This window comes from Crocodylus porosus, unplaced genomic scaffold (genome assembly GCF_001723895.1).
Source record: "Crocodylus porosus isolate Cpor-Errol unplaced genomic scaffold, CroPor_comp1, whole genome shotgun sequence".
Lineage (NCBI taxonomy): Eukaryota > Metazoa > Chordata > Crocodylia > Crocodylidae > Crocodylus > Crocodylus porosus.
In genome coordinates, this window is record NW_017728909.1 from 54437277 (window position 1) to 54464003 (window position 26727).

The 26727-nt window shown below is 40.1% G+C and overlaps 1 protein-coding gene across 2 annotated transcripts in view; it reads left to right on the forward strand.

Moving 5' to 3' along the window:
* The window catches only part of XRCC4 (X-ray repair cross complementing 4), a 315755-nt gene that overhangs the window by 45629 nt on the left and 243399 nt on the right, over positions 1 to 26727 (forward strand). For both annotated transcript variants that reach the window (XM_019532322.1, XM_019532323.1), the window contains exon 3: positions 3312 to 3502. In XM_019532322.1, the coding sequence (XP_019387867.1) occupies positions 3312 to 3502 (191 nt within the window). The remainder of the gene's footprint in view (positions 1 to 3311; positions 3503 to 26727) is intronic.

The window sequence follows — 26727 nt, forward strand, 5'->3', positions numbered from 1 at the left end:
TATGCTTCGTTTTATTTGCTGTTGTTATAAAGAAAATCTAACCACTACAGCTCAGGCAGAAATTAACTTTTTGCTTTTGACAGAACTGACATAATGTCCTTTCCCAATGGATGGTGGAATGAAAGGAAAATGACATCACATATTGCAAGGAAGGAAAAAAAAAAAGTCTAGCATGAGCACTAGACAGTCATTCCAGGGAAAGTTTGCTTTTACTTCCTCTGTTAGGGATTGATCTAATCTCTAATAATTCATATTACCTTTCCAGTCTTTTCACTGATTTCAGTGGGAGCTGAATTGAATTCTATATGCATAACATTTTCTATTGTGCATGTTCAGTTTTGCAGCTTCATAAAGTCAGACCTGTCCTAGGACCATGTTTGCAGTCTTTTTCATTCATAATAAACATTATGTGGATCCCAACTTAAAAATTTTAGAATTGAGGTCTTTTAGGGTTATTTGCTTGAAGTGGTCAGATTTATTTTATTGTGGGAAATTGCTTTTGTTTCTCATACTGTGAAATATTTTACTTGGTGAGCCATGTCAGGAAGTGAGCAAGACTTGATGAAGGATTGTTTTCTTTATTGTTCTTGTGTATGTAGTAGAATGATGAAAAGCCATGCAAGTCAAATTGTTTAAGAAATGTTAAACCATAGAAAAGCCTAACAAAGGTACTAAAATTAAACAGTATGAACCAAACAAGCTTACAAACTTTTATTATAGTCCATGCATAATTTTAATTTTTGTTAGGGATATGTTCATGTTTTCACTAATGCTTTATTTTGTTTGCATCTTCCAATTATTTTGTGGGTTGTTTTCCTTTTTTATTAACAAAAAAATCTGAAACATTGAAATTAATATTTCTTTACTCTAAATGTGAGTTTTCTATTGTTCCATACTCAATCAAAACTTAGCTGTTTGTGTACAAAGCCTGCATTCTGGGTGAGATATGGTCAACATATTTAGAGCAAGAAAAGAAGCTGAATAGCTTTCATCTATGCTGTTTATGACACATCCTTGACATCAGGTGACAAGACAGAATCACCAACACAGAGGACATCACCAAAGCCAGCCTGTCAACGATCACTTCATTACTCAAACAGTGGTGCCTACGCTGGCTTGGTCATCTTTGCAGGATGGAAGGTGGGCATATCCCAAAGGACATCCTATATGGTCAAATTGCAGATAGCAAGAGAAGTGTAGGGTGCCCACAATTGCACTTCAAAAATGTCTGCAAACAGGATATGAGGGCTTTTAAAATTGACCCAAACCTTTGGGAAGCCTTAGTAGGAGACGGAACAAAGTGGTGATCCCTTCTCAATCATGGAGTCGAACATCATGACGAGAAATGGTCACTTGAATTACAACAGAAATGTGACTGAAAGAAACATCCTGTCAGTACAGTAGCCCCTAACACCATGTATACCTGTGACCACTGTGGCAGGACCTGCAAGTCTATCAGCCTCTACAGCCACAAGAGAAAATGCACCACCAGTCAGTAGAATAGCTGTAGTACCACCATCACTTGCTGATGAACGGATGCCATATATTACCATCTTTCATTTATGTTTGGTCATCATTTTCTCAAGACAAAGTCTATTTTTATTGTATGTCCCTGATCTTGCAAAGACTTTACACATTTGCTTAATGGGAGTAATTCCACTGACAGGTAATTTTCCTTGGTGCAAGGAGCTTCAGTTGGTTGTGAATTAGCTTCAAGTTGTTGGTAGGATTACTAAAGAAAATAAAGGACGTGTTCCAGTTTAGTTCTCTTCCTCCGCTACTTTTACCATCCCATTTTATGTCATTTTGATTCTGACTTTAATGCTAATGCATTCTGATTCATGTGTCCCCAAACTGGACCATTAATTTGGGCGTTATTGGCTGGGTCTGTCTGAATAGGCTGTGCAAGCATAGGTGAAGCTACAGAGAGAGAATCTTCCTTAAGATGGTGACCAAAATCTATTGGAGATTATCATTTGCTAGTATTTTACCTGTGTTTAGCTGGTATTCCTGATCAGAGTCCTTCTACCCATGCTTAAAGTTATAAACACCTTGGGTTTCCATTCAGAGCAGACCAAAGGCTGAAAATTCCTGAAACTTCCAACTACGTTTTATTCAGGTTTTACTGGGCAGTACAAAACCTGGGCACTTCCACTTTCTTTTTGTCTCTTTCTATTTGTCACAATTTTCAATATTACTTATTTTCTAAAGATGCTACCAGTATTTTCAACCCAGTGAGAAAATGGTCACATTTTCGTGCATGAACTGTATATACTTGCATAAACATTTGATTTGCAGTCCTGAGGAGAGGCCCTTATTTAGATTTTGGTGTGAACGTACCTGATTTGTATATATGCATATATGTAAATTAATGGCTGCTTTCTGACTGAAACTCTGCTCTATCACTTGATTTAAAATTAAAAAAAAAATCTGTAGTATCGTCTCATTTATCATAGCTGATAAAAAAGATGTGCAAAAGTGCATCAAAAATAGTTTATTCAGGTCAGGGGGACAGGAGGGGATATATATCTTTAGCAAATAATTGTCCAGTCACTCATTGCCACATTTTTGGGCAATTGATCTGATGAGTAGTTCTGTTGCAATACTAGATTACCTGAAATGTCAAGAAAATGAAGAGAAGAATGTGGTCATTTAAACCCAGTCACTTTCTGTATGGGAAGCTCTTCTGTTTTCACTGGTATGATTAGGAGTGGTATAGAAGCTTATATGTGTATGTGAAACATGTATCAAGATATTACATATGTATAAAGATGAAATAGAGTTAAATAAAAGTGTTAAGGTTGAGACTTTTTTCAGTTTTGTTTGCAATTGTGAGTTGAGAGCTATTTTCAGTCCGGTTCAAGCTACAACTCTTGTCTTCACAGTTCATTCTTACAGATGCTGGGAGCCTGCATTAGTGATGTGATTTTTCCTGTTTAGTACTTGACAATCTAAGATTTGGGGTTTTTTTGTTTTTTAAGCGGAAGATCACTGATGTAACTGGAAAGTGAAATTACTGTGAACAAATTAAAAAAATATAAATGACCTTATTGATGAATTATAGATCATGACCTAGATCATATTATATAGGCACTTTTTAAATCAATTCTGTTTTGGATTCATTACATTCAGCAGTTAATAAACTTTTTAAATTTTTGTTTAAATTCTTATTCTTGCTGCGTTGTTATTAGTATCCATGGATATTATTAGTTTGCATAAAGGGAAGAATAATTTCCCTAAGTATTTATTTGTTTATTTGTTTGTTTACTTTTTTCCCATGTACATATGATTTCTCTAATTTGTCTTTGCAGTTTCTGAAGCTGAAATTTCTAGGGAAGCTGCTGACATGGAAATGGAAAGAGAAAAATATGTTGAAGAACTGAGGAAAGCACTGGTATTAGAAGCAAGACCAGCTAACATATATAACTTTGATATTTCTAAAGATGAAGAAAATGCAGATTACTTTCGTTTCTCTTATGAAAAAAATCTGAAAGATGTTTCTGTAAGTATTTATATAAGACAGTCCATTGTGGAAAAAAAAGATTAATGTTAGTACTATAAATGTTAAACATGAAAGACGACCTGTGCATATTCCCTAAGATTTATAAAAGTTTTTCCAAAAACATAAAACAACAGAAATATTTCTATTAATTTTTAAAAATCCCCAAAGCAGAAGTGAGGGCAAGGGCCTGTTTTAGTGGCGCTTTTCAACTTTAAAATCATATTGACTGGCAATGGAGTCTTGAGCTCCTAACAGCTGTAGGCATCAAAGGCCTGCGTTATCAGTTTTATTTCAATTTCCTTTGTAGGTTTTCCTCTAATAAGGTACTGTAGAAATGTAATACTCTGCTATATAAAACATAACAGGTACTAGTGTTGCGAGTTTTAATATATTTGAGAAAAACAATTGCTCCTATTTTACTTATTGTTTTAAAATATTGTATCTGAAAATGAATCCCCCACCCCCAAACAAAAATCTTCCATGTTTGAAAGAGATCTAAACCTTGCCTAAGAGTCAGATTTGTCAAGGGTCCCTCCGGCTTCATGTTGAGGCACAGTTTGGGGCAGTGTGACCATTGCTTGTGCTGCACTTTTTTCTATGGGTATGCCAAAGATTTCTCATTTCAGCACTTTTTTATGAGCCACTCAGGGCTCAACTTTATTCCCACAGCAATCAAGGGCAAAGCACCAGTTGAGTCCAGTGGTATGGGGTCACAACCTACATTCATTTAAAAAGTCCTCCACAGAACAGTGATTCTAACCATCCTTTGTTTTCACTTTTCTACAGAGACACTTCTTATACAAGTGAATACCAGGCAGATTAAATACATATTGTACTTAAGAAAAATATTTTCATGTATGCGAGACTGACATTTCATGATTTTCATGTATGTGTTGTCATTTATTAAGATTTATACATGAAATAGCCTGGCCAAAATAAGTGATTTATTTCACCAGCAGATTTTTGGATAAGATGGCACCTTTCAGATGTTCAGATGAAATATCCTTTTCTGTATAATAGCCCACAGTAGAAAACGGATAAACATTAACAAAATTTATGCTGGTTTTCAGGTACATGGTAATGTTGGGAATTTTGTTTTAGGGACTGAATCTTTTATAAATCTTTTCAGGATCTGAATTATTGTAAAGCAGATATTCAACTTTCTTTAACCCCTTACAAAGTTTCTGTATTAACATTATATATAGATGGAAAATCTTGCATCCTTTCCATTTTTGTGGAGAACACTCCTTTGGCTTATAATAAAAGCATGCAAACTTTCTTCAGCTAATTATACTGATTGCAGTCAAAGGAAAGCACCTTGATGTTCTTATTCTTACTTTAAAATATAAGGTTCAGCAGAAGTGATCAATTCCATCTTTTACAGAGCTGCATGGTGTATTTTTTTATTTATTTTATTTTCTGCCCTGTTTAATCTGTCATCTCCTTCTGTCTTGACCTATTTAATCAATCATCACTATTTGAAAAAATCCATTAAATATTAGGAACAATTTTATAATTACTAATCTCAATTCAGTAGTTTTGTTATTTGATATGTATTACAAAGATTACAGTAAAATTTCTAAATATAAATACTTAGTTTCTGTAGTGTTTTACTGTTAGTTAAGTTGTTTTGTCTTGCAAGAGAAGTGTGGTCACAGTTGCTTTAGTATACAAAATCAGCAAAGAGATGTGGTGTATCTGTATCTTATTAATTTAAACTAAGTGTAAGGATTTATAAAAATGCTCATGGCTGATCTAACTCCTGTGAATTTCTATGGAATCTGTATTAGGCCTACACTTAGTGTTTATGTAAATCCTATCCCTAAACATAAATCCAAGTCAGTTATCTCAGAACATTTTCCTTAATTGAAAATGGAGAAAAGTAGCTTTTAAATTAAATTATCACAAACCAGAGGTGTTTGGCTTTTTATATCTTTGGTTTTAGATGATATTATTGTGTGCTTTGGGAAGTTTCAGTTGTCATCACACAGTGTGTTTTCCCCTCCATTTTCATTATATACCTTGGTGCTCTGCATGATACAATAAGAATACTTTTTAAAGGTGTTTAAAAGTGTTTGACTTGTAGAATAATTACTGCATAATAACAGTAATCAGTTTAATCATTTTGTTTCTATATAGTAATTATTAGATGCGAGTTACTAGGCAGAATACAGATTTTAAAAAACCCACTAAAATAAGTACTAGTATGCATATATTTATTTAGTTTGTACAATTGAAAATGTTGTTCGGATTGCACGTATTTAGATGTCCAGCAACTTGTCCACACTAGGAAAATGTCTTTTCATTTTTAGCAATACTGAAGATTAATCTTTTCTACCAGAAGTATAAGTGCTGCTACAGACAGGGCTCATATGCTTTTAGTACTTCATCATCACAGGGCAGATACCAATTTTTCTAAATATCAACATAGCCAAAATGAAGACCATTGTGGGTGGAAAATGAGATTTACAGTGCATCTCAAACAGTAGTTAGGACAGTTATAATTTTCTTCTTTTGTATTTTTATTCAGTGTTTTGGTTATGATCATAGGAAAATAGCTATCCGTGTTCTACAGCCACATTTTTTCTGTGAGCAGTTCAACAAGAGATGGCAACATGTGTAGTTCTCATCAGAACAAGTGCTTTTCCCAGAACATTTCAAATAAATGATTCTTCTCCTTTGCATGATTGTCCCTTTGAACATTTTACTGTTTTATGAGCCCAAATTCGGAGACATTTTATCCAGTCTGTATGCAACTGTGTGATTCCCTGAGCTTCTAACCAAAGGTGTAAAATAGCAGTGTGTGCCAACTGAACTTTTGTTCTTCTCAACTACTTTTTGGCTTGATACAGGCCTGTTTGATGCCTGCTTTTAGACTGAAAGAAAACTTTGCTTTAACTGATTGCATCTGATGAAGTAAGCTGTAGCCTACGAAAGTTCATCCTACATTCTTCTTTGCTACATTTAGATTTACTAAATAAGATACTATATAGCTCTACTCTACTGTCTGCTGGCAAACTTAGTTTAAACTTTTTTCATTTGATGACATTTTTATTCAAGGGCACTTGGATCCAGGTATTGTGACAAGATTATAGCAACGAATCATGAACACTCTAGATGCCTCTATACTTGCAATAATCCTTTTCTCCTATGGGAAATGCTTTGTCTTTGAGTCCTGCAGGGATAGGGAGGGAAGGCTGGGGAAGCCCATACAAATCTATCTAATGGGTAGTCCTCCGAACAAGTTCCAAGGGCACTAGGGAGCTAGGGGGACTGCATTCTTATACCCTTATTTTATAGGCCTTTCAGTTTTATCTGAAATCAGGTAGAGAAAATGCCTTCCAAGGTAAATGAGGTAAATGCAAAGGTGTCCAGCTCTTTGTAATTAGGCTGAATCAGAACTCTGGTTCCAGTTGGTCTCATTCAGGAGATCAGGACAATTCATCCCTTGAACAAGCACCACCTGCAGCAAGCCCAGAGCCCTAGCTGGGCTGAGTGGGCCAGTCAGTGCAGCCAGTTCTCTAAAGCTGCAGGCGACAGACCGCTTAAAAGCCAGGCTCATCCTGAAGTCTCCTTATCTGGGTAAAGGTGAAAGTTCTTGCTCCTGACCATCCATGCTCCCTTGCCGATTCTCTGGTTTTGATTCCAGGCTCTGACTCCAGCTTCTGATTTTGGTAAGGCCCTTTGGCATCTCTGGTTCTTTGTTTTTGACTTTGGTTCAAGCTCCAGCTCTGGCTTTTGACTTCTGATCCTGGTCAACTCTCAGCTTACCTTGTCTCCAGCTACAGCTTCTGACCCCAGTCTGTCTTGACCTCAGCTATCGCTCCCAGTTCCAGTTCTAACATCTGACTTCTCTGTACCCCGGCTCTTGGGAAGCTGACCAGGACTGGGCTTCTGGTGCTTAGCCCGGACTGCCCATGCCTGGGTTCATAATACTCCCCTAAGGTGAAATCTCCTCCCCATACTCTACTGAGAATTTGTGGCTCTCATGGATGGCTTATGAAATGCACGTATAATAGACTTCTACTTATGTTCCCTCAGTGAAATATTAGACTGAGGAGTATAGGTTAGTGGCCCCACAGGAAACTCATTCCTCACCCTCGTGCTGTGCTCCATCAGTCTCTGACTCTGTGGCACTGGGGAGACCCTTCATGTGACAGGGCTATACCAGCAGTCACTTTAATTGGTATTTATTTCCACTCCAGCTAAGATATTGGGGCAGATTTAGAGTGAGATTTCAACTTCACTTTGCTTGTAGACCTCAGAACAACCAATAGCACAATAAACCTAATTGATACTTAATTAAATTGGAAGAATCTCAATTGCAACACTGATCCATGAAAAGTTTCAGTCCCTTCTGCATCTTGGGAGGCCTGAGCTCGGGATTTCTGTATGATGTTTTCCCAATTCCATGGATTTTGGTGGGGAGGAGGGGGAACAAAGGGGTTTGACTATATTTTTACATTCTTATCCCATTAATTCCCCAAATGTTCACAAGATCAGACAGGATTCAGCTGAATTGATTTTTGGAGGTCCCAGGACTTTCAATACCTCTGGTTCCTGGATATTTGTGTTTCTTGTATACCCAATCCCAGAGCTGTGCTCCTTGATCTGTTGTCTGTGATAACCCCGTTCAGTCCATGGCATCATGATCATCATAAAAGCCTCAGGTTGACTAATGTGGCAGAGTGGATGAGAGAGTCTCTTTCTAGTGTAAAAGAAAATCCCTTTTACTATCTGAGATATAAATACATGGCCTCTTACTTCAAGCTCCAGGAGGTAATCTAAAAGGGCCTTTCCCTGCACTCAGTCAAGCATCCTAGCAACAATTAGGTTGCCCATCCATGGAAAGGCAGATGTTTTTTTCCCTACCTTAGTTTGCTGATATTCAAGCAAGAGTCTAACCAAAGTACTTCCACCCTTAAAAGACCCAGTCTCATTATGGGACCGCAAGCTTGTGCTTTCAGACCTCCTGGGCTCACAATTTAACCACCAGTGATGTGCTGCCTATTGCATTTGTCAATGAAGATGGCCCTCTTAACTGATCATCTCAGCAAGAAGTATGGGGAATGCCAGCTCTTCCTTGCTGACTTATTAACCCAGTCAGGGTAAACTTACCAAAACCAACAAAATTAACTTTCTATATTAATTGCAGCAACTTGTGCACCCAAGACAGAGGCACGACTCCATACCCTGGATGTGAGACCTGCTCTGACTTTTAACTTGTACAAAAAGTAACTATTCAAGTTATCTCTTTGTATTCTAAGTAACTAAGTATTCAGGTGATCTATTTGGCTCATCATGGTCATAGTGAGAAAGATGAAGGACAGTATGGGGAATGTCTGCATCACCTCTTTACCATTTTGTCCATGCCTGAGCTCGCAGATATGCTGCGTAGATGGCTTAGCATGGTCCTGAGCATGTTTCTCAGCAGCATGCTTTCGTTCTCCCTTTAGATTATTTAAATATTTTTGTCACAAATGGAATGAAATTTTCATATTAACAATAGATGACATGCTGTTTATGAACTATTGTTACTTTGCTTTATTGATTAAGATTTTGTCTACATGAGATAATTGAACTGAGGAACAATAGCAGGACAATTACAGCTATAAAAATAAAAGCCAGTCCATCTCCATTGTCACCACAATCAGTATACCAACAGAATCAGTGGGCTGTACATTTGACTATCAGAAGACGTGATATACTTCTTCCAGTGCACCAAATGTTTTCATGGAAATGATTGCTATGCTTTAGAATGAATGCTTACAAGAAAAGAAAAAGATAAAGGGCAGAAAACACCTTATCATAAGTAGGAATATACTTCTCAAAAAACAACTACTCTATCTCTGATTTCACAGTCCTTGTTCTTGAGGGAAACACACAATATCACAAGATGGGTATGGGAGCATAAATTCACAACTTTATGGGACACTATAATCTATGGACATAACATGGACAATTATGTTTATGGCTTATTATTGCTCATCTGTTCCTACCACTAACCTCTTCTATTTTTCAATTAATTAAAAAACAAAAACATAAATAGGTTTATCTATTTCAGCTGCTCTTTGCTTGACCCGTGATTACTTTTGATAGCTTCTCTTTATTCCACAGGTTTACCACCTGCTCTATTTTTAAAGTGATCTTTTTCATCTAAATGGAAGGGCTAAACAAAAATAATTTTTCTAACTTGTACTTAGCTTAGGCTGTATCTTCTACTTTTCCAGACCAGAGAAAGTACATTTTTGTGCTGGAAAGCTTGTCTAACATCTCTCCCAACTGTAAAATGGGTCTAATAAATGACATTACCAAACGAATTTTGTTTCTTGCAAATATCTTGGGCCATCATAGGTACTACAACACTACTTTAACTATAAAAATAATCTTTTTAAAGCAAATCATATCCACATGAGTGTGGTTCAGTGACAAAGCAATTTAAGTTATCTTCTTGTATCTATAGAGCTCTGCTTCAAGCATTGTTTCAGATTCCTGCCAAAAGCTCCTTTCAGTTGATCCTGCTAAGGGCTAAGGATGGGAATCATAATGACAGATGCAATCCTAGCCATATCACTCCTCTTTCTGCCATTGTTTACAGAAACTGGCATGCCTTAACCATGTCAGTTCAAAAGCCAGGCTACATATAAGATTGTAGGGCTGGAAGAGACCTCATGAGATTATCCATTCCCATCTCCTACCCACATGCAGACAAACCCCAAGACCCTTGTATTGCAAATGTTTGCATAGGAGTTAGATTGGGTACTTGAGTACTGTCACATGCAGGAATGGGGCTTTAGTAAATGGCTTAATTGAAGAGAAATAATAAATGCAGTTCACTTGGAGACTCTGACCAAGCAAATGGGTTCGTTTACTGCATGTTCACTTTTAAGACTTAAAACAGTAAAAGTGTATTTTCTAAAATAATCAAATGTTAGCGTCATTACTGATGTCAGTTTAGTTTCTAGCTGTAGGGTGTAATTTTTTTTGATTGGTAATTATTAGTATTCTTAGATAAAAAAGGACTTAGAAAACCTTTAAATGCAAAATGCCATAATTTTTTTCCAAGGGTTTGTATGCAGTCCTCTGAGACCTTGTATATTTGTTGCTTAATCTTCAGGCTACCTATGATGGTAAACTTTTGTTTAGAGTGCTGATTAACAATACTTATTAAATAAGAATTTAGTTATGAAAATATATGGAACCTATATTCATAGGCAAAATTCAGATTCCTCTAACTGTACTAACCAAGAAAGTACTTTGAATCTTATAATGGCAAAATACTTTCCTAAGTCTCTGAAAAGAACTTGCCGTGAAAACCTTGATAAAATTTGTTCTCTAATATGTACCTATAGCTGCACAAAATAGTCCAAAGGAGCATTAGTAGGAATAATGGGATGAAATTAGCAAAGACAAATATAGACATAATTTAGGAAGCTTTTTCTAATGCTGAAATTTATTTTACCATGGACATGTTTGCCAAGGGAAATGGTGACAACCCTAGTGCTTGAGTCAGGATTGGACGCACTGATGGAAAATTCACTGTAAGGAACAATCTTGCATTGACAGTATGATATATTACCTGAACTAATAGGTGTTTTGTTTCCCAAATTCTGAGATTCTCTTGTTACCTGCGTATCTTTGACTTAAATCCTCCAGGCAATTGTGCATTGACCTTCTTAAACTTTACTAAGTAAGGAAGTAATATTCACACCATAAAACCCCACACTGAAGTCAGGAGAGCAGTAGAAAAGAGAATATAGGTTTTGCAAGTTGCTGCGTGAAAACAGTGGTTATACCCCTTAAGGTGCCCTTGGTTGTTTGTTCAGGGCTTGTTTTGCCATTTAGTATCTAGCAGGAATGTTTGGGAGTGGTAAATCTGACAAATGATTCTCCACACCAACTAAAAACTCAGCATTGTAAACATCTTTTGTCTGGAGGGAAGTTATAAAAGTGGCTCTTTTACATGGTTATGTCCCTTTCCTAGTTTATAGTGAAAAATCATCCTGTCCTTGATTAGAGAGAAATTAAATATTTTTTAAAATAACTGTCTAAAGTTAATTAGAAATACCAGTCTTTTTCAAAGCTCTCTTTTATCTTATACCAGATCAGGAAACATTTGACTATGCCAGCTAGGTCCAATCCTGTCTTGAATGTTGTGAGAAGACAAATCAATTCATGGGGGGGGATGAACAGATAGACATTCTGCTCCCAGATGTGCAGGGATAGTAAATCTGCTATGGCAGCTCTTTGGGGTACAGCTGAATGATGCACACAACATGCAATGTAGAACTGAGACATGACTGTACCTAGGGTGGCCATTGGCCCCGTTTTATACCAGACCATCCTGTTTTTAAGCCCTTTGTCTCCTGTCCATTTCTAAATGATGAATGGACTGTAAAAAAAAAATCTCATTTTTTCAGTTTTTTGGTGGAAATGCATGTCAATCATTTGTCCTCCCAATTCTGTTGGCTGTGCCTAGAGGTAGGGCAGTGCACAGCCAGGAGGAGCAGGGTTCTGAGCTAGCCAGGGAGGGAGGGAGGGAGGTGGCCTTTTTGTGGTGGACCTGCTCTTTGCTGCTGATTGTCCAAAGGGGCCGGTGGTCCTGTCCCCCCACACCAAGGGGGTGTCCTATATTCTGGGGATGTGTCACTGACCACCCTAAAAGGGTAATAGGCTTGCATAAAGTGACTCATGCCACTTCCTGACATTTTTAATCTGCCATTTGTCACAAATAATCCATTGCTGAGTCAAAAAATAAGTTTAACAGAATCATGGTGCAGTTTCATAGTAGGGTGCTGACACAAAGTTGTTTTCAAAACATGTAATATCATGTACTTAAATGGAGGGAAAAAGTAACAGAGTACCATGCAGCATTATTACAGATTTCTTCTATTGTGTTAGTTTTTTGAAGCAATGATCAAAGAAGATGCATTGCTGTCATATTGGAAATTTGCATTTTACTTGTGTCTCTGTTGGAAAACTGTGCCAGTTAGTTTTTATTGTGTATCATGATTTATTTTCCTTAGGACAGGTGGCTTTGCCACAGCGTATTCAACATGCTGCCCTTAGGAGCTGTATTTAGGGTGGTAAGGGCAAAGTGGACTGTTAAGAGTCACATTAAAATAACAATAGGTTTGGTATACAGTGGGACTTGTATGTCAAGCCAGCTGCAATGCAAAATGGGCCACACACACAGAGCTCAGTGAGGGGCCATTGAGGCTTGGTCAGCTAAACTGCTGCCACCTAAACAAACACCATCACAAAGTCAGTGATTTAGTGCTTGATCTAAGTAGGTGACCACTTGGAAGTAAATCTTTCCAAGTACTTTAGCTAGTAACTCCACATATAATAAATAATGCTAGATTTTCATTTGGAACTGGCAATTAAATTGATTAAATAGCCTTTGATAAACAGTATTGCAGGGTTAGTAAACTTTTTATGGTAATGTGGCAGGTATTTTTTTTTTGTTGTTGTTGCTTAAGAAACTTAGTAAATAGGCGAGACGTTAGTTTAACATGTTCCACCCCTAGGTACAAAACTGTATTACTAATTAGGCTGATGAAAGAAATGTTATTATTTATTTCTCTAGTTTTTTTGTGGCAACTTTTCTGAAGTAAATTCTAAAATATAACTCAAGGAATCTGAGCTCACTGTATGTAGCTCCTCTGTGATGAAAGTACCGTGAAACACGTACATCATTATAATTATAACCTATTGGTATGTGTTGAGTGAATAAAGTAGGATTAGTGATTCCAGAATCTGCCCAAATGATGATACCATGGTCCAAGGTTGGAGTAGTTGCTATCTCTAAAACACTGTTTGGATAACAAGGTCATTCAGAGTTCAGATTAGTTAAATTGCCTGGGAAACAACTGGTCAATTAAAAAAAAAAAAAAAAAAGGAAAGGGGAAAAAAATCTTGCACAAAGACAAAATGATTAATTTGTAGGTCAGTGTAAAGGCAAAGAATTATATTACTCTCAACTACATACTTTAGCATATGAAAGAATGCATTTGAATGATTTTTTCAGATGACTGGTTTAGGAATATTTTACTACTGTACTGTTCCAAAGAAAAACATAAGTGTTACCCACAGGCTATAAGTCTTTTTGTAGTACAAAATAGCCCCACATTTCCCAACAGTTAGTTTTACAAATTTAATGTGTACCTGTGTTACATGAACGTGGAGGTAGATCATCACTATAGATCCAACAATAAAAACTTTTACTTAATCGGGTTTCCTTTTTTTTTTTAATTGAAGATTCATTTTTGTGGTCCTGAAAGATTCACGCAACTCTTAGAATTTTTCTTGTTTAATTGTTGTCAAGCAGTAGTATATTTTTCTTGCTTTTGTGAAGGAAATTTAAAAAATACCAGCTAAGTAAAGGTATGAATAAGTGGGACTGTTGAGAAAAAAACAGTTACTCATGAAAGGCTGTCATGGATGTCTGTTATTCCAACATCTCCCTATATTATTCCAATCCTTGCCACAGTGGATGCATTCAATCAAAAGTCTAGTCATTACATCTGATATGATGAAAATAAAAGGGTATTTTTAATCATTGCAATTTTTGAATACTTTCCATAGGTATCAATTTAGTCAAAACATGCAGTAAAATGTATATAACTCTCAAATCAGTGTTTGCCTCTCTCATTTGTCCTCTTCTCGCTGGTAATATTGTATTACCTGTGAGATTCAGCCTCCCCCCCTCCCCCCCTTCACACTTTCCCATTTTGGGGTACATGCTGTGCATTTCATATCTCTGTAGAGACATCAAGGTTTACTTTTACTTGTACAGCTGATTTAGAACACTTTCATTTTAAGAGGCAAAACTTTAAATCATTACCTATTGACAAGCCTTGGTTTCCCTAGAAAAACATAGGTAATGTTAGATTTTCTGGAAAAGAGATTACTCTGTGGATTGTTTTTTGTTTTTTTTATTTCTCCAAAATAATATATCCCCATGTCTCTCGCAAGGAAGAGCAACAATCTAAGCCTGTGAAACTGCAAGTATCTTATCTACATTTTATTACAGTAGGAAGTTTGTGGCTTTGGGGGAAGAATTTGGCTCTCTACCCCAACATATACAGGATACCCCTCAAGCTAAGGAACGTGTTTCTTGTTTTTGCTTTCACTCAAGTAAAGCCTGTATCAGTGCTAAATTTTCAGTATATGGGTTTTAATTTTCTAAAAGCTTTGAGGTATATATTTTTAGGTTAATAGTATATGCTGGATACAGTAAAATCCCTGTTAACCAGCATATACTATTACTATTTTATTAATTGTCATACTCTACTAACCAGAATTTCCAGCTGGCAGGCTGGAGGCAGTGGGGGGAAGCTTGCACGTGGCGGCCACCGTTACCCACCACCCTGCGCTGCTGCCACTTTGCATGCAGCTGCAGTCACCTACCCTCCCCCCAGCTCCGTGTCTGGCCAGAAGTTCTATGCCTCAGGTAACCAGCATTTTTAGATTACCGGTACCCCACATTCCCCACTCATGCCGGGTAACAGGGATTTTACCGTAGTATGTTTTTATCCTTGAAGCTTCTCTGAAATGTTTTGTGGTTTTAAATTGACAAGAAAAAAACATGCCAAACCCTTGGGCATTCACTTTTTAAACATGCTTATAAAATACCAGAGTTGTTAAACTATAAAATCTTGGTAATAGCAGTGTTTCTGGTAACATAGCTAAGCATGATCAGCACTACATCATCTGCTTGTGGTTGACCCCTTGTAACTTATCTTGTGGTAAAACTCTGGTGCCTTTCCCTTCTGTGGCAGACATGAATCTTTGGGTAAATGTGGTATCTTTTATTAGACCAACACAAGAGTTGAGAAAATTGTTCTTCATAAGCTTTCCAACATGAACACCCTTCTGCAGGCATAGGGAGAGTTTGGTGGTGTTTGTGTACTCTCTTGGGTGGAATGGAAGCTTAAGCCACTATACAAAATGCAGGTATGTGAAAATGCAAATACATGGCAGGGAAGATCAGAGGGGTTGGGGGTTAATGGGTACAAGACAGGTAAGTGGGTGGGGGGGGAGAACACAAAAGAGGGAAATGTTGACCCCTGATATTTGCAAGGTAAACAAAGCAAGGTCAGCCATAGGCATAGGGGATGATGCTGACCACACATAGGTACTTCACAGTAAATACTACAAGTGTCTTTTCTCTTCCTAGGGTGTTGGTTATAACCCTGTTGGTCTAAGGACAAAGGCAGACAAGTTTGTTTGAGTAAATGTGATATCTTTTATTGGACTTGCTAAATAGTTGGAAAAATTATTCTTTGCAAGCTTTTGGGCACAAACACCCTTCTTCAGGCATACAGAGGGTCTGCTGGTGTTTGTGTGCTCTCCTGGGTGGAATAGAAGCTTAAGCCAATATGCAAAATGCAGATCTGTGAAAATGCGAATGTGTGGCAGGAAGATGTGTGGGAGGCGGTGTGAGTTTAATAGGTGCCAGACACATGGGTGTCAGGGTGCGGGGAAGGAAGGAGGGTATATTGACCTGGTGATAGAATGTAGCTGGTAAAATGTAGAGCGGTTACCTGGAGTTATTAGATGTTAGGCAGGTTATAATGTGCCATAAATCCAATATCTATATTTAGTTCATGATTTTTTGTATCCAGTAGATTTATGAAGCAAAGTTCATAGGCTCATCTACAAAAGGTGTTTTGTAAATTCCCTTTGAGGATTGGAACTGGGACATTGGAAAGAGAGTACTTGTCGTGTGAGAAATGTGCACCCACAGGTAACTGTGGGTATTTTTGTCTCTTCCTAGCATTTTACAGAATACTAACCATCTCCCAGGCATTTATTCTTCTGTTGAACATGCACGTGCATATGCACAGCACATCCTTTGTCAGTTAAGACCAAATCTAAAGGCTTGTTACTATATGAGATGCATGAAGCTTCACATTGTTTATTTTAGGAGATTAATAAAAAGCACTGGATGAATATAACTGAAAATATCGTGCCCTTAATTTAGTGTAAATTCACAGGTTAGTACTGTCATGAGAAATTTCTCCAAAAGAAAGGTTCTCTTCATTTTGCAAACTGGGAACCTTGTTGCCTTTATCAGCTTGTGAGTATAGGAAAATAATTAGTTCAATTCTCTTACAGATTGAATATGTTAGGAAAATAAACTTGTCTTTAGTTCAGGAACATAGCTTCATATCTGTAAAATTACTATATGGATAGAAAGATCCTAGTCACTGTGGTGCTTTGGTGTGGTGCCAGAGGACTGGAAGAGGGCCAGCGTGGTTCCCATCTTCAAAAAAGGGGGGAAGGAAGACTCAGGAAACTATAGGCCAGTTAGTCTTACCTTGATCCTGGGTAAGCTTTTTGAGAGAATTATCCTGGCACATGTCCATGAGAGGCCAGTGGGGGAGGTTATGCTTAGGGGCAAGCAACATGGGTTCATTAGCGGCAGGTCCTTTCAGACCAACTTGGTGGCCTTCTATGACCAGGTCACAAAATCTTTAGACGCAGGGGCAGCAGTGACATAGTCTTTCTGGACTTTAGGAAGGCCTTCGACACTGTCTTTCACCCCGTTCTCATTAAAAAACTAGGGGATGGTGGTGTCGACACCTGCGCAGTCAAATGGGTCACCAACTGACTGGAGGGCTGCACCCAGAGAGTGGTGGTGGATGGGTCATTTTCAGCCTCGAGGGATGTGGGCAGTGGGGTCCCCCAGGGCTCGGTCCTTGGGCCTGCACTGTTCAACATCTTCATCAATGATTTGGACGAGGGGGTAAAAAGCACCCTGTTCAAATTTGCTGATGACACCAAGATGTGGGGTGAAGTGGGTACGCTAGAAGGGAGGAATAGGCTGCAATTAGACCTAGACAGGTTACAGGGGTGGGTGGATGAGAACAGGATGGGTTTCAACACTGAGAAGTGCAAGGTGATGCACCTGGGGAGGAAGAACCAGTAGCATACCTACAGGCTGGGGAACTCCCTTCTTGTCAGCGCAGAGGCAGAAAATGATCTTGGAATCACTATTGATGCCAAAATGAACATGGGCCGGCAGTGTGGGGATGCAGTCAGGAAGGCCAACCGCACCTTGTCATGCATCCACAGATGCATCTCAAGCAGGTCCAGGGAGGTGATCCTCCCCCTCTATGCGACACTGGTCAGGCCGCAGTTGGAGTACTGCATCCAGTTTTGGGCGCCGGACTTTAAGAGGGATGTGGACAACATGGAGAGGGTCCAGAGGAGGGCTACTCACATGATCGGGGGCAGCAGGGCAGGCCCTATGAGGAGAGGCTATGGGACCTGAACCTGTTCAGCCTCCACAAGAGAAGGCTGAGGGGGGATCCAGTGGCCTGTTACAAACTAGTCAGAGGGGTCCAGCAGGCACTGGGGAAGTCCCTGTTCCCCCGAGCACTGCCAGGAGTGACCAGGAATAACGGTCACAAGCTGGCAGAGGGTAGATTCAGACTAGACATCAGGAGGCACTACTTCACTGTCAGGGTGGCTAGGGTTTGGAACCAACTTCCAAGCGAAGTGGTGCTGGCTCCTACCCTGGGGGTCTTTAAGACAAGGCTTCACAGTCACCTTGCTGGGGTCATTTGACACCAGTACTTTTTCTTGCCATGGGAGGGGGTTGGACTTGATGATCTGCTCAGGTCCCTTTTGACCTTACCAACTATGAAAGCCTATTTGTATTTGCTTGGTGGTTGCTTTTCTCTTTCTGCCATAAGTTCTTGGAGATAAAAAGAGAAACAGCTGCACATCTTAGTATAGAAATGTCATTGATGCTAGATTGTGTTATGTGGTGCCACAGCTGCAGATTGTTTCCTTGTGCTCTCATCTGTCCTTCCATCCATCCTTAGTCTCTTATTTTGTGAACTGTCTGGGATAGGTTTAGTCTTTTTTTTGTATTTGTATAGTGTCTATTACAGTGGAGTCTTGATCCATGACTGTTGCCCATTAGTGCTAAAGTAAAATAAATAACAATATCAACTTGTCATGGTAAATATTAAGTAATTCATTCATTAATATAATTTACAGCTGCCCTTCCCAGCAAAGTCTAAGGATAGCTTACTGCTTGCTCTAAGCACTCTAAAACAGGGGTTGGCAACACTTAGCAGCAAGGGAGTAGGGGATGCTTGAATGGAGCTTAGCTCTGAGCATGAACTGCTTTCTGGATGGCCCATGCTGGAGCCAAACCCACTGCTCCTCTCCTGCATTGCTGCTGCTTCTCCCTGCCACTCAGGTGAAGCCCTGTGCTGCTGAAAAGCTGCAGAAGCACCCTGCCTGAACAGGCCAGGTAGAATGACTCCATAGGTTGTTGTTCCCTGCTCTCAAAGCTAGGATAGATGACTGGTATTTTTAGAGCCAAAGTGAAACATAAATACAGGGGGCAGTGAACAAAATCTCTCTCTGAAACTAGTATAAGGGCAAGTTTGTACCATCTGAAGTTTGTACGTAAGAGGCCACAAAGAAGTACTTTCCACATACTCTCATTTCACGTGTCAAATCCCAGCCACAGGGCAGTGGATCTGAGCAGTAACTAGTGTTGCTTTTTGGCACCGTGCCTTGGGTGTACTTAATGGTGTGTGCTTGGCTCCTGTAATACAGCTACAGCTCTTTGTGCCTGAAAGGTGGTTTGACATCTCTCCCAGCTATACAGTTTGTAACACAAAAAATACCATCCAAAATCTCTTGCTTTTTACATATTTTTCTGGATCGTGATGTTTCAACTACATGCCAACCTTATTTTTTTGGGAAACGATTATTGAAATAGACAGAATCCACTCATTTATAGACTTACACATGTGCTAATTTTGTATGTCACAGGCTTCAGTGAGAGAAGGACTAAGGATGGAAGGATTTTTCTTTTTGATGTTAGATGTGGTCATTTACAGAAAGTACAGAAAGCAATGTTTATAGTTAAACTGTCTTATGTTTCCCATGATAAGATTCTCTTCAACGGCTAATGAATTTTTAATTTTCAGGCTGAAATTTTCTATCCTTCTTTAAAAAAATCATTCTTAAAATGGGTCAGCAACTTGTCAGAATAAGATTAGGGTAAAATAATTTTGTTTGTCCATGCTAGCGAATTATCACTGAGTTTTTTTTTTTTAACAACTCTAATGGCTTTATCCTTGATTTAGTTACTTTATAAGGTATCAAATGGCACACAAGGCTATTTTGTTTGGTATGCCACCGCCAGCCCAGGCTCTAGGCAGCTGATGCCAGCCACAGACTGTGCCTGGGCTGCTTCCATCAGGTGGCTGGGAGGCTGCAAGCAGACTGGGCTCCGGAGTTGGCAGCAGCTAGCCTGGGCCGGCTGCAGCTGGGAGGCTGCAAAAAGCTGCTCTGAGCATGTATGGAGATGCCCGGAGATAAACGTGAATAAATGTTGTATCAGACTTAACTGGTTTACGTCAAATTGGTATATTGAGTGTCTGTACCAGATCCCCTCTAGATTCATGTTAACTCACAGTCCCTCAGCATCCCAGGAGGCTTTGCACCTGCCCTGAAAAGCCCCTTCTCACAGGGTGGGCAGGTTTGCCTTGGCCCAAGCTACCTACTCCAGCTGAGCAGGAGGGCATGCTCTAGCACCCCCTGGTTTCTGGCCTGAGCCACTGCAGGCATGTGGCTGTATTTCTGAAATCAAAAATGAATGTCTGTTCAATTGCTTATTGGTTCAATATATGCATCTTGGACTAGCTTGTAAAGATTGACTCAATTCAGTGTCAGGCTTTTTGACTGTCTGTACTTAGCCTGAGGGTAATCAGAATTTTCCTTGCAGTTGCTGCTTTGGTATATTATAGCCCTCAGCAGAGACTCTGAAAGTGGACAGTCTAAGTCTGGCATTTCCTAACTTACCAAGTGCTTCATGTTATTTTTTATATATTTATGCAATAAGATATAAAAATTGTATCAATATAGATATGCAGATTTAAGGATTAGAGAGTGATTAGTAGTTCTTCATATTATTGCTTCAGCACTGAACTGTGCTCCCTTAATTTTATATGAAGACACAGCTTGAGTGATGACTTACTGATTGCTACCAAATTCTATAAGCAGTCTGATGGGAATCCCACACTCTTTCTTAACTATTGGAATGTAGTGTAGTATTATTAAAAACAAAAGAAAAAAATAATTTCTACTATCTTTGTATCACATCATATATATATTAGAAGTATATGGAATTGCCTAGCTTTTGAAAAGGGAGAAAGTCAGAGATAAGGTGGAGAAGTTAGCCTCATTCTGAGATTTAGAGGTGTTAAGCCATGTTAGTCTGAAGTCAGGAAGAGGGTAGGATAGAGTGGCAGTTTAGAGTCTAACTGGATTAGAGAGGCACGAGCTTTTGTAGGCAGCAACCTACTTCATCCTGTGCTATCAAAGGACTGGCAGAGTGGGTACTGTATGCATCACCTGTTGCATACAGTACACTTCTGTTGCCTACCCTGGCCACTATGGAGATGTGAATTCTCAGAGCTCACAATCCAGGAGACCAGCCAAAAGACCCAGACTTTACTACCACTAAAATTCCATGCTGTTAAACCAAATTCCTTTTTTATTTTGACTTTGGAAGAAGCCTGACTCATGCTTATTTTTCAGCGTTTAGGATTGGCAATTTTTCAATAGAGAAATGGCACAGCCCTGCTCAAACTCCTATTTCTAGACCTTCATAAGGCTGCTGCATCACATCACAATCTACTGGAGCAAGTTTATCTTCATCTCAGAAATCTGGAAGACCTGTTTTTCTCATGGCATTTGGTACTTTTCCTGTGTATAGGCATTTGGACAGTTACCACCTCATGGCATTAGGACCAGATAGGACTTAGAACCCCCTTGAAACACAATAGCAAAATCAGACCCATTCACTTTCTGACTATTTCTAAATATAACTAATCTTGCCTAAAAAGCATGAAAAATCCCTAGGTTTAGGCAAAATAATATATTCACCTGCTATATATTTAACTGCCTTTGTTTCCTCACTCTTCTGGAGAGTGGGCTTTGAATTTAGGGCAGTGGATTCTAAGAGTCCAGGTTATGCCTTTTGTATACATAGGTTGTCTTCTGAATTATGGGTATCAATCTCTCTCTTTTTCTCTCTCTCTAGCTTTCTCTTTCTCCTCTGAGTACATTCATGATGCTGATCTTGCAGCTAAACAGAAGCCCTCTACTGTGAAAATATCTCTGAATCCTTTCCTCTGCCCAAATGCAGGTCCCTGCTATGCAAGTACTTCAAGTCGCACATTCTACCAGCAGCACATTTTTCATTTTTTCCACTTCTGGGTATTCTACACTGTCCTCCTCCATCTCTTAGCTTTGGCCAATCCATTTTCCTTGTGTCTTTCCACAAAAAAGTGTGACCATGAAGGTCTAGCCAGCAACCATTGTCCCATTTCTGACAGATCTTAGATGCTGTCAGCAAAAGCTAGATTCTGTCTGTACAGAGACATTTGATGATATGACCATTTCATAACATCAGCTGAAGTTGTATGTATACAAGTTCTTCCTATTGTGTAGACAAAACATATTGAAGCAACAAAATGAAAGACAGTGAAAATTGGGGTCTAATGAATTCATTGTGCTCAACTGTCTTGCACATGTATTCTTAGCTGCTTGCTTACAGTTGGAATGAGAAGCTGCTCTGAGCCTGGAGTACAGCATGGTGTATAGCTCTTCCACCCCAGGAGCAACATATGGACAAAATTGTGACTTAGCCACAATTTCTTCCTTCCTCTAACCATGGGAGGGTGAAGTAATTTACTGCAGCCCTAAAATGAATTGGCTTCATGCTCTCATACCATTCTTCCTGCAGAATGAATCATGACCAGGAAAAAATGTTTCTAACTTAGCATTTATGAACTTGTTAGTTAACCCCAAATTAATTGGTTGTTGTTTGACTAGATTACAACAGGATGCAAAACCTCGAGTCTAGACAAGGCCATAGTGTCTAATGTTAAAATATTGCTGTAGACTTTGAGGTATGTCAATCTATATTTGGAAAAAATGCATAATTTAGCTATTTAAAATATAAATATTATTTTATTTCTCTGAACTCAAAGTGTTTTAAAGCCAAATAAAAATAATATTGAACTTACATTTTAAAATAAAAATATCCCATGTAACAATCCAAATTCCTGATTAAGCTAACATAGTATGAAATGCTTCTAAATGCTTTCTTCTAAATACCCCATAGATGACTGATTTTTTGTATGGGTTTTCCTGCCTTACAAATTAAAGGAATTAATTATTTTCATCTTAAATTTTCCCACTGCAACTTCAGTAGTTTGAGCAGTGTTACCACTTCTTGTGGGGCACTGTTCTTTTCTACTCACCGAAAAAAAATCCAGTCCTAACAGTAGAGAGAGGGAGTTATATGTCCTTGGCCATTTCCACCAGTGTTTGGCCTGTTAATATGTGTGTAAATTAAGATAGACGTGGTGATTTTAAGTATGTTTTTATTATGGGATTCTTGCTTTCCTCATAGAAATCAGAATGGCCTGAAATATAAACAAATGAATTTTTGGATGCACAACACCTGAAAAGCTGAGAAGTTCAGCATTTAAAAGCAGTAATGGATTTTGCAAGAGTCTGTGAAAAATATTCCTTGAGATTTTAAAAATCTGAAACTTTTTTTAAGTGAATCATTTTAAGGAATCATGAAACAGTGTTCACTAATGTTGTCCAGCCCTAGCAATTATACACCTTCTCTATCTTTTCAGTAACAAAGACACCTAGGCCAAGATGCACCCATGATTATTCATGGTTGATCCATACAAATATATTTATGAGTGCTTTTTTCAGTACAGTTTTAATTGACTTACCTATTCTTTCACAATTTAACAACTCCCTTTTTGTTGTATTTTTCTCTTTGGTTCAGCTTTGCCTTATTCCTTAGTTCCCCTCCTTAGACTACCCTTTTTTTCTCCTTGATGTTTGTATTTGTCTGACTGTAATTAATCCATTCTTAGATACGTGACTCCCTCTAGGGAGTGTCACAGCTTCATATAATTTTCCTGAGTGGTAGCTTTTTTTTGCATCTGGAATTCTGATTTAGCTGACAGATGTGAAAAATATACATGTAGCCAGATAGTTCCCTAGTGATCTAACAGATGCAAATGCTAAACAGTGCAGATTATTACAGCTAAGGGTCATCCTTAATTTACACTACAAATATCCAAACAGATTCTACTTTCTGAAGATGTTCTAGTCAATTAATGTTATGTTGGGCTGATTACTTTTCTCTTAACTAAACCACAATCCAATTCTTGGATCTTCTAAAATAAAAGAAGGATTCATGACAACTTGAAGAATCTACTGTTTTGAGGGTAAGACAATACCAAGTTAAATGAATGCTACGCTATAGAAACTTTCATAAGTTCCTTATGCATGTGGTCAGTTTTAGAGATCTAAAATGTAGATGTTGGTATTGTGAGACTTACATTGCAAAAAATTTTAGTGTATAAAATGTGAATTTGCTTTCCTTTTCCAGGCTATGATCCACATAAATGCTTATGTCAGGAGTTTTTTTTGTTTTGGGAATTCTTTTTGTTGCAGTCCTTTCCATTTTTTCCCAAAGGGTTCAGGTGTGCATTAGTTTGTATGGCTTTCAGCATAGGGAAAATAGAAACTCTCTGAACAGAGATGTTTAATTATGAAAAAAATCAGGTAATATATTACTTTTTCTCACATACAACCTTCTCCTTTACTCCAAAAATGAGCCCCCCAAAATTGGGGTCCATGTTTAAGTGGGGAAGCGTTGTACTTAACTGGAAAAAAACAAGTTGGGAGAGACAGTGCATGCCATGGGCCTCTCAAGATGGCACAGTCCTATGTTACGCTCTCCCAGCCTTAGCTCTTTCAGCGAGGCCCATCAGCAACCCACAGAGCCATGACCTGCCATGGGAAAGCAGCGCAGCGCATGGCCAAGCAGGGCAGCGGCAGTGGTGGGGTGGGGAACAGATTGAGGCCCCTGTGGTGAGGGAGGGAGCAGGGTAGGAGCAGGGGCTGGGGCAAGTGAGGCCCCAGTTGGGCTCCACTCCCTTCAGTCCCTGCTACTGCATGTGCCCCACTCCCTCCCTCACTGCAGGGTCCTTGATCTGCACCCCCCCCCAACACTTTCACCTTCTCCCACCCCTTCCCCCACAGATTTACCTGCAGGGGGTGTGTGCATGCATGTGCATGCTCAGCCCCCCTCAATAATTTTTTTTCCCTCCGCATATGCAGTGCCTGCCCCTGCCCCACTCCCTCCTTCACTGTGGGAGGCCTTGATTCTCCCCACCCTTAAAACAATAAAAAAATATAAAGGGGCACATGAGCTGAAACTCTTAGACCAAAGGGGTACACTTGTTAAAAATGGTTGAAGCCCCCTGACTTACAGTGAAGAACTAACAGTCTTGCTACTGTCCTTGCAAGGGTCTGGGGCAGGGATAGGAACAATACGGCCTGTGGGCAGGATCCAGTCTGCCAGCTGATTGTATCCGGCCTGCAGGCAGGCACCTACCAGTTAATTGTATCTGGCCCCGCTGGTGGCTGCCCCTGCTGTATTCTGTATGGGGCTGAGTCCTGCCCACTCCTGCCTGGGACAGCACTTGCTTTGTTCCCAGCCTCCTCCATTGAAGGGTGCCAGCCTTGTCCAGCAGGCACAGCTTCTGGGCAGGGCTGCTGCTGCTGCCCAGGGGACTGCTTTGCTGTCCCAGCCTCCAGCGACAATTACTCCTGTCCCTGCTACAGTGCTCTGGGCAGCAGGTAGGGAGGGGAAAGTACAGCATGTGCATGACTGGGTGGGGAGCATGTGGATGAAGGTGGGAGAATGAAGGAGCTCAGCTGCTCACAAAGCCCCGCCAGGCAGGCGTGGGACAGGTATGTAGGGTGGGAGCAGCAGGAGCCAGCGCAGGCTTGCCTACAGCCCCTCAGGGCAGGTGTGGGACAGACCAAGAGAGCTGGCAGTGCTAGGCTTGGCTCCCTGTCTCTTCCTGCCCCACCCCCCACTCCAGGGCTTGGCTTCCTACCTGCTGGTGGCGGCTGCTTTGCACTGCACTGCAAGCCAGGCAGGCAGGCAGATCTGATCCCCCCCTGCTTGTGGAGGGGCTGGGCTCAACCCTGCCACAAAGAGCAAGCAGGTGGAAGCTGGGTGCACACATGCACACCCAACTAAACCACACACGCCACCATAGCCACACACACACAACACAGTCTTACATGCCCCACACCACAGCCACAACCCCACCATACCTCCACAAACAACCTAGACCCCCTCCAGACATCCCACCCACATCCACACACGTACCCAAACTCCTGCACACCCAACATCTCAATCACACACATCCCACATCCACACACACCTCCCCACACATGCACCCACACCTCCTTACATACCCACCCCCACCATACCCATGCACATCTAACAGTCCCACACCCCAACCACACATCACATCGCCCAAGCATCCACACACACACACCCTCTACACACCCCACCCACACCATACTCGCACACCCCACACATATCCCACACCCACTCCATCCCCCACCATACCTGCACACACACCCAACAGTCCCACACACCCCACACCTCAACCACCCCCCAAAAACGTTCCCACCCACACACCCCACTTGCACCATACCCACACCCTGCCAACCACTGATACACCCCTACGCCTCCGCACACAATATACAAGCAACACCCACCCCACAAAAGGAGTACTTCCTGGGCAAGGGGAGAAACTTCTGGTGGCAAAGGTCAGGGGCAAGAAGGCAGGACTTCTAGCCACAAGATGGCAACCATGGGCGGGGCACCTGTCAAGGGGCAGGGCTACCCTTGCCACCCATGATGCCTCACCAAAACTTACTAAGCAGCCTTCCAGTTGAAATAATTTCCCACCCCTGGTTTGGGACCTAACCTTGTGACGTACAGTTAGTCTTCCTGAAAACAGAGCCTAGGGACAAGAATTACACATAAACCAGTCAGTGTAAGTGATGGGAAACTGGTTTAAATCTGTAACACAACAGCAGTTCAGTATGCACATAAACCACTTTCAAAATGGCCAAAACTGGTTTAAGATAAACCTGGATGGATACAGTATCCATAGTTTCATAGTTTCTAGGGTCAGAAGGGACCTGAGCAGATCATCGAGTCCGACCCCCTCCCATGGCAGGAAAGAGTACTGGGGCCAAACGACCCCAGCAAGGTGTATATCTAGCCTCCTCTTAAAGACCCTCAGGGTAGGAGCCAGCACCACTTCTCTTGGAAGTTG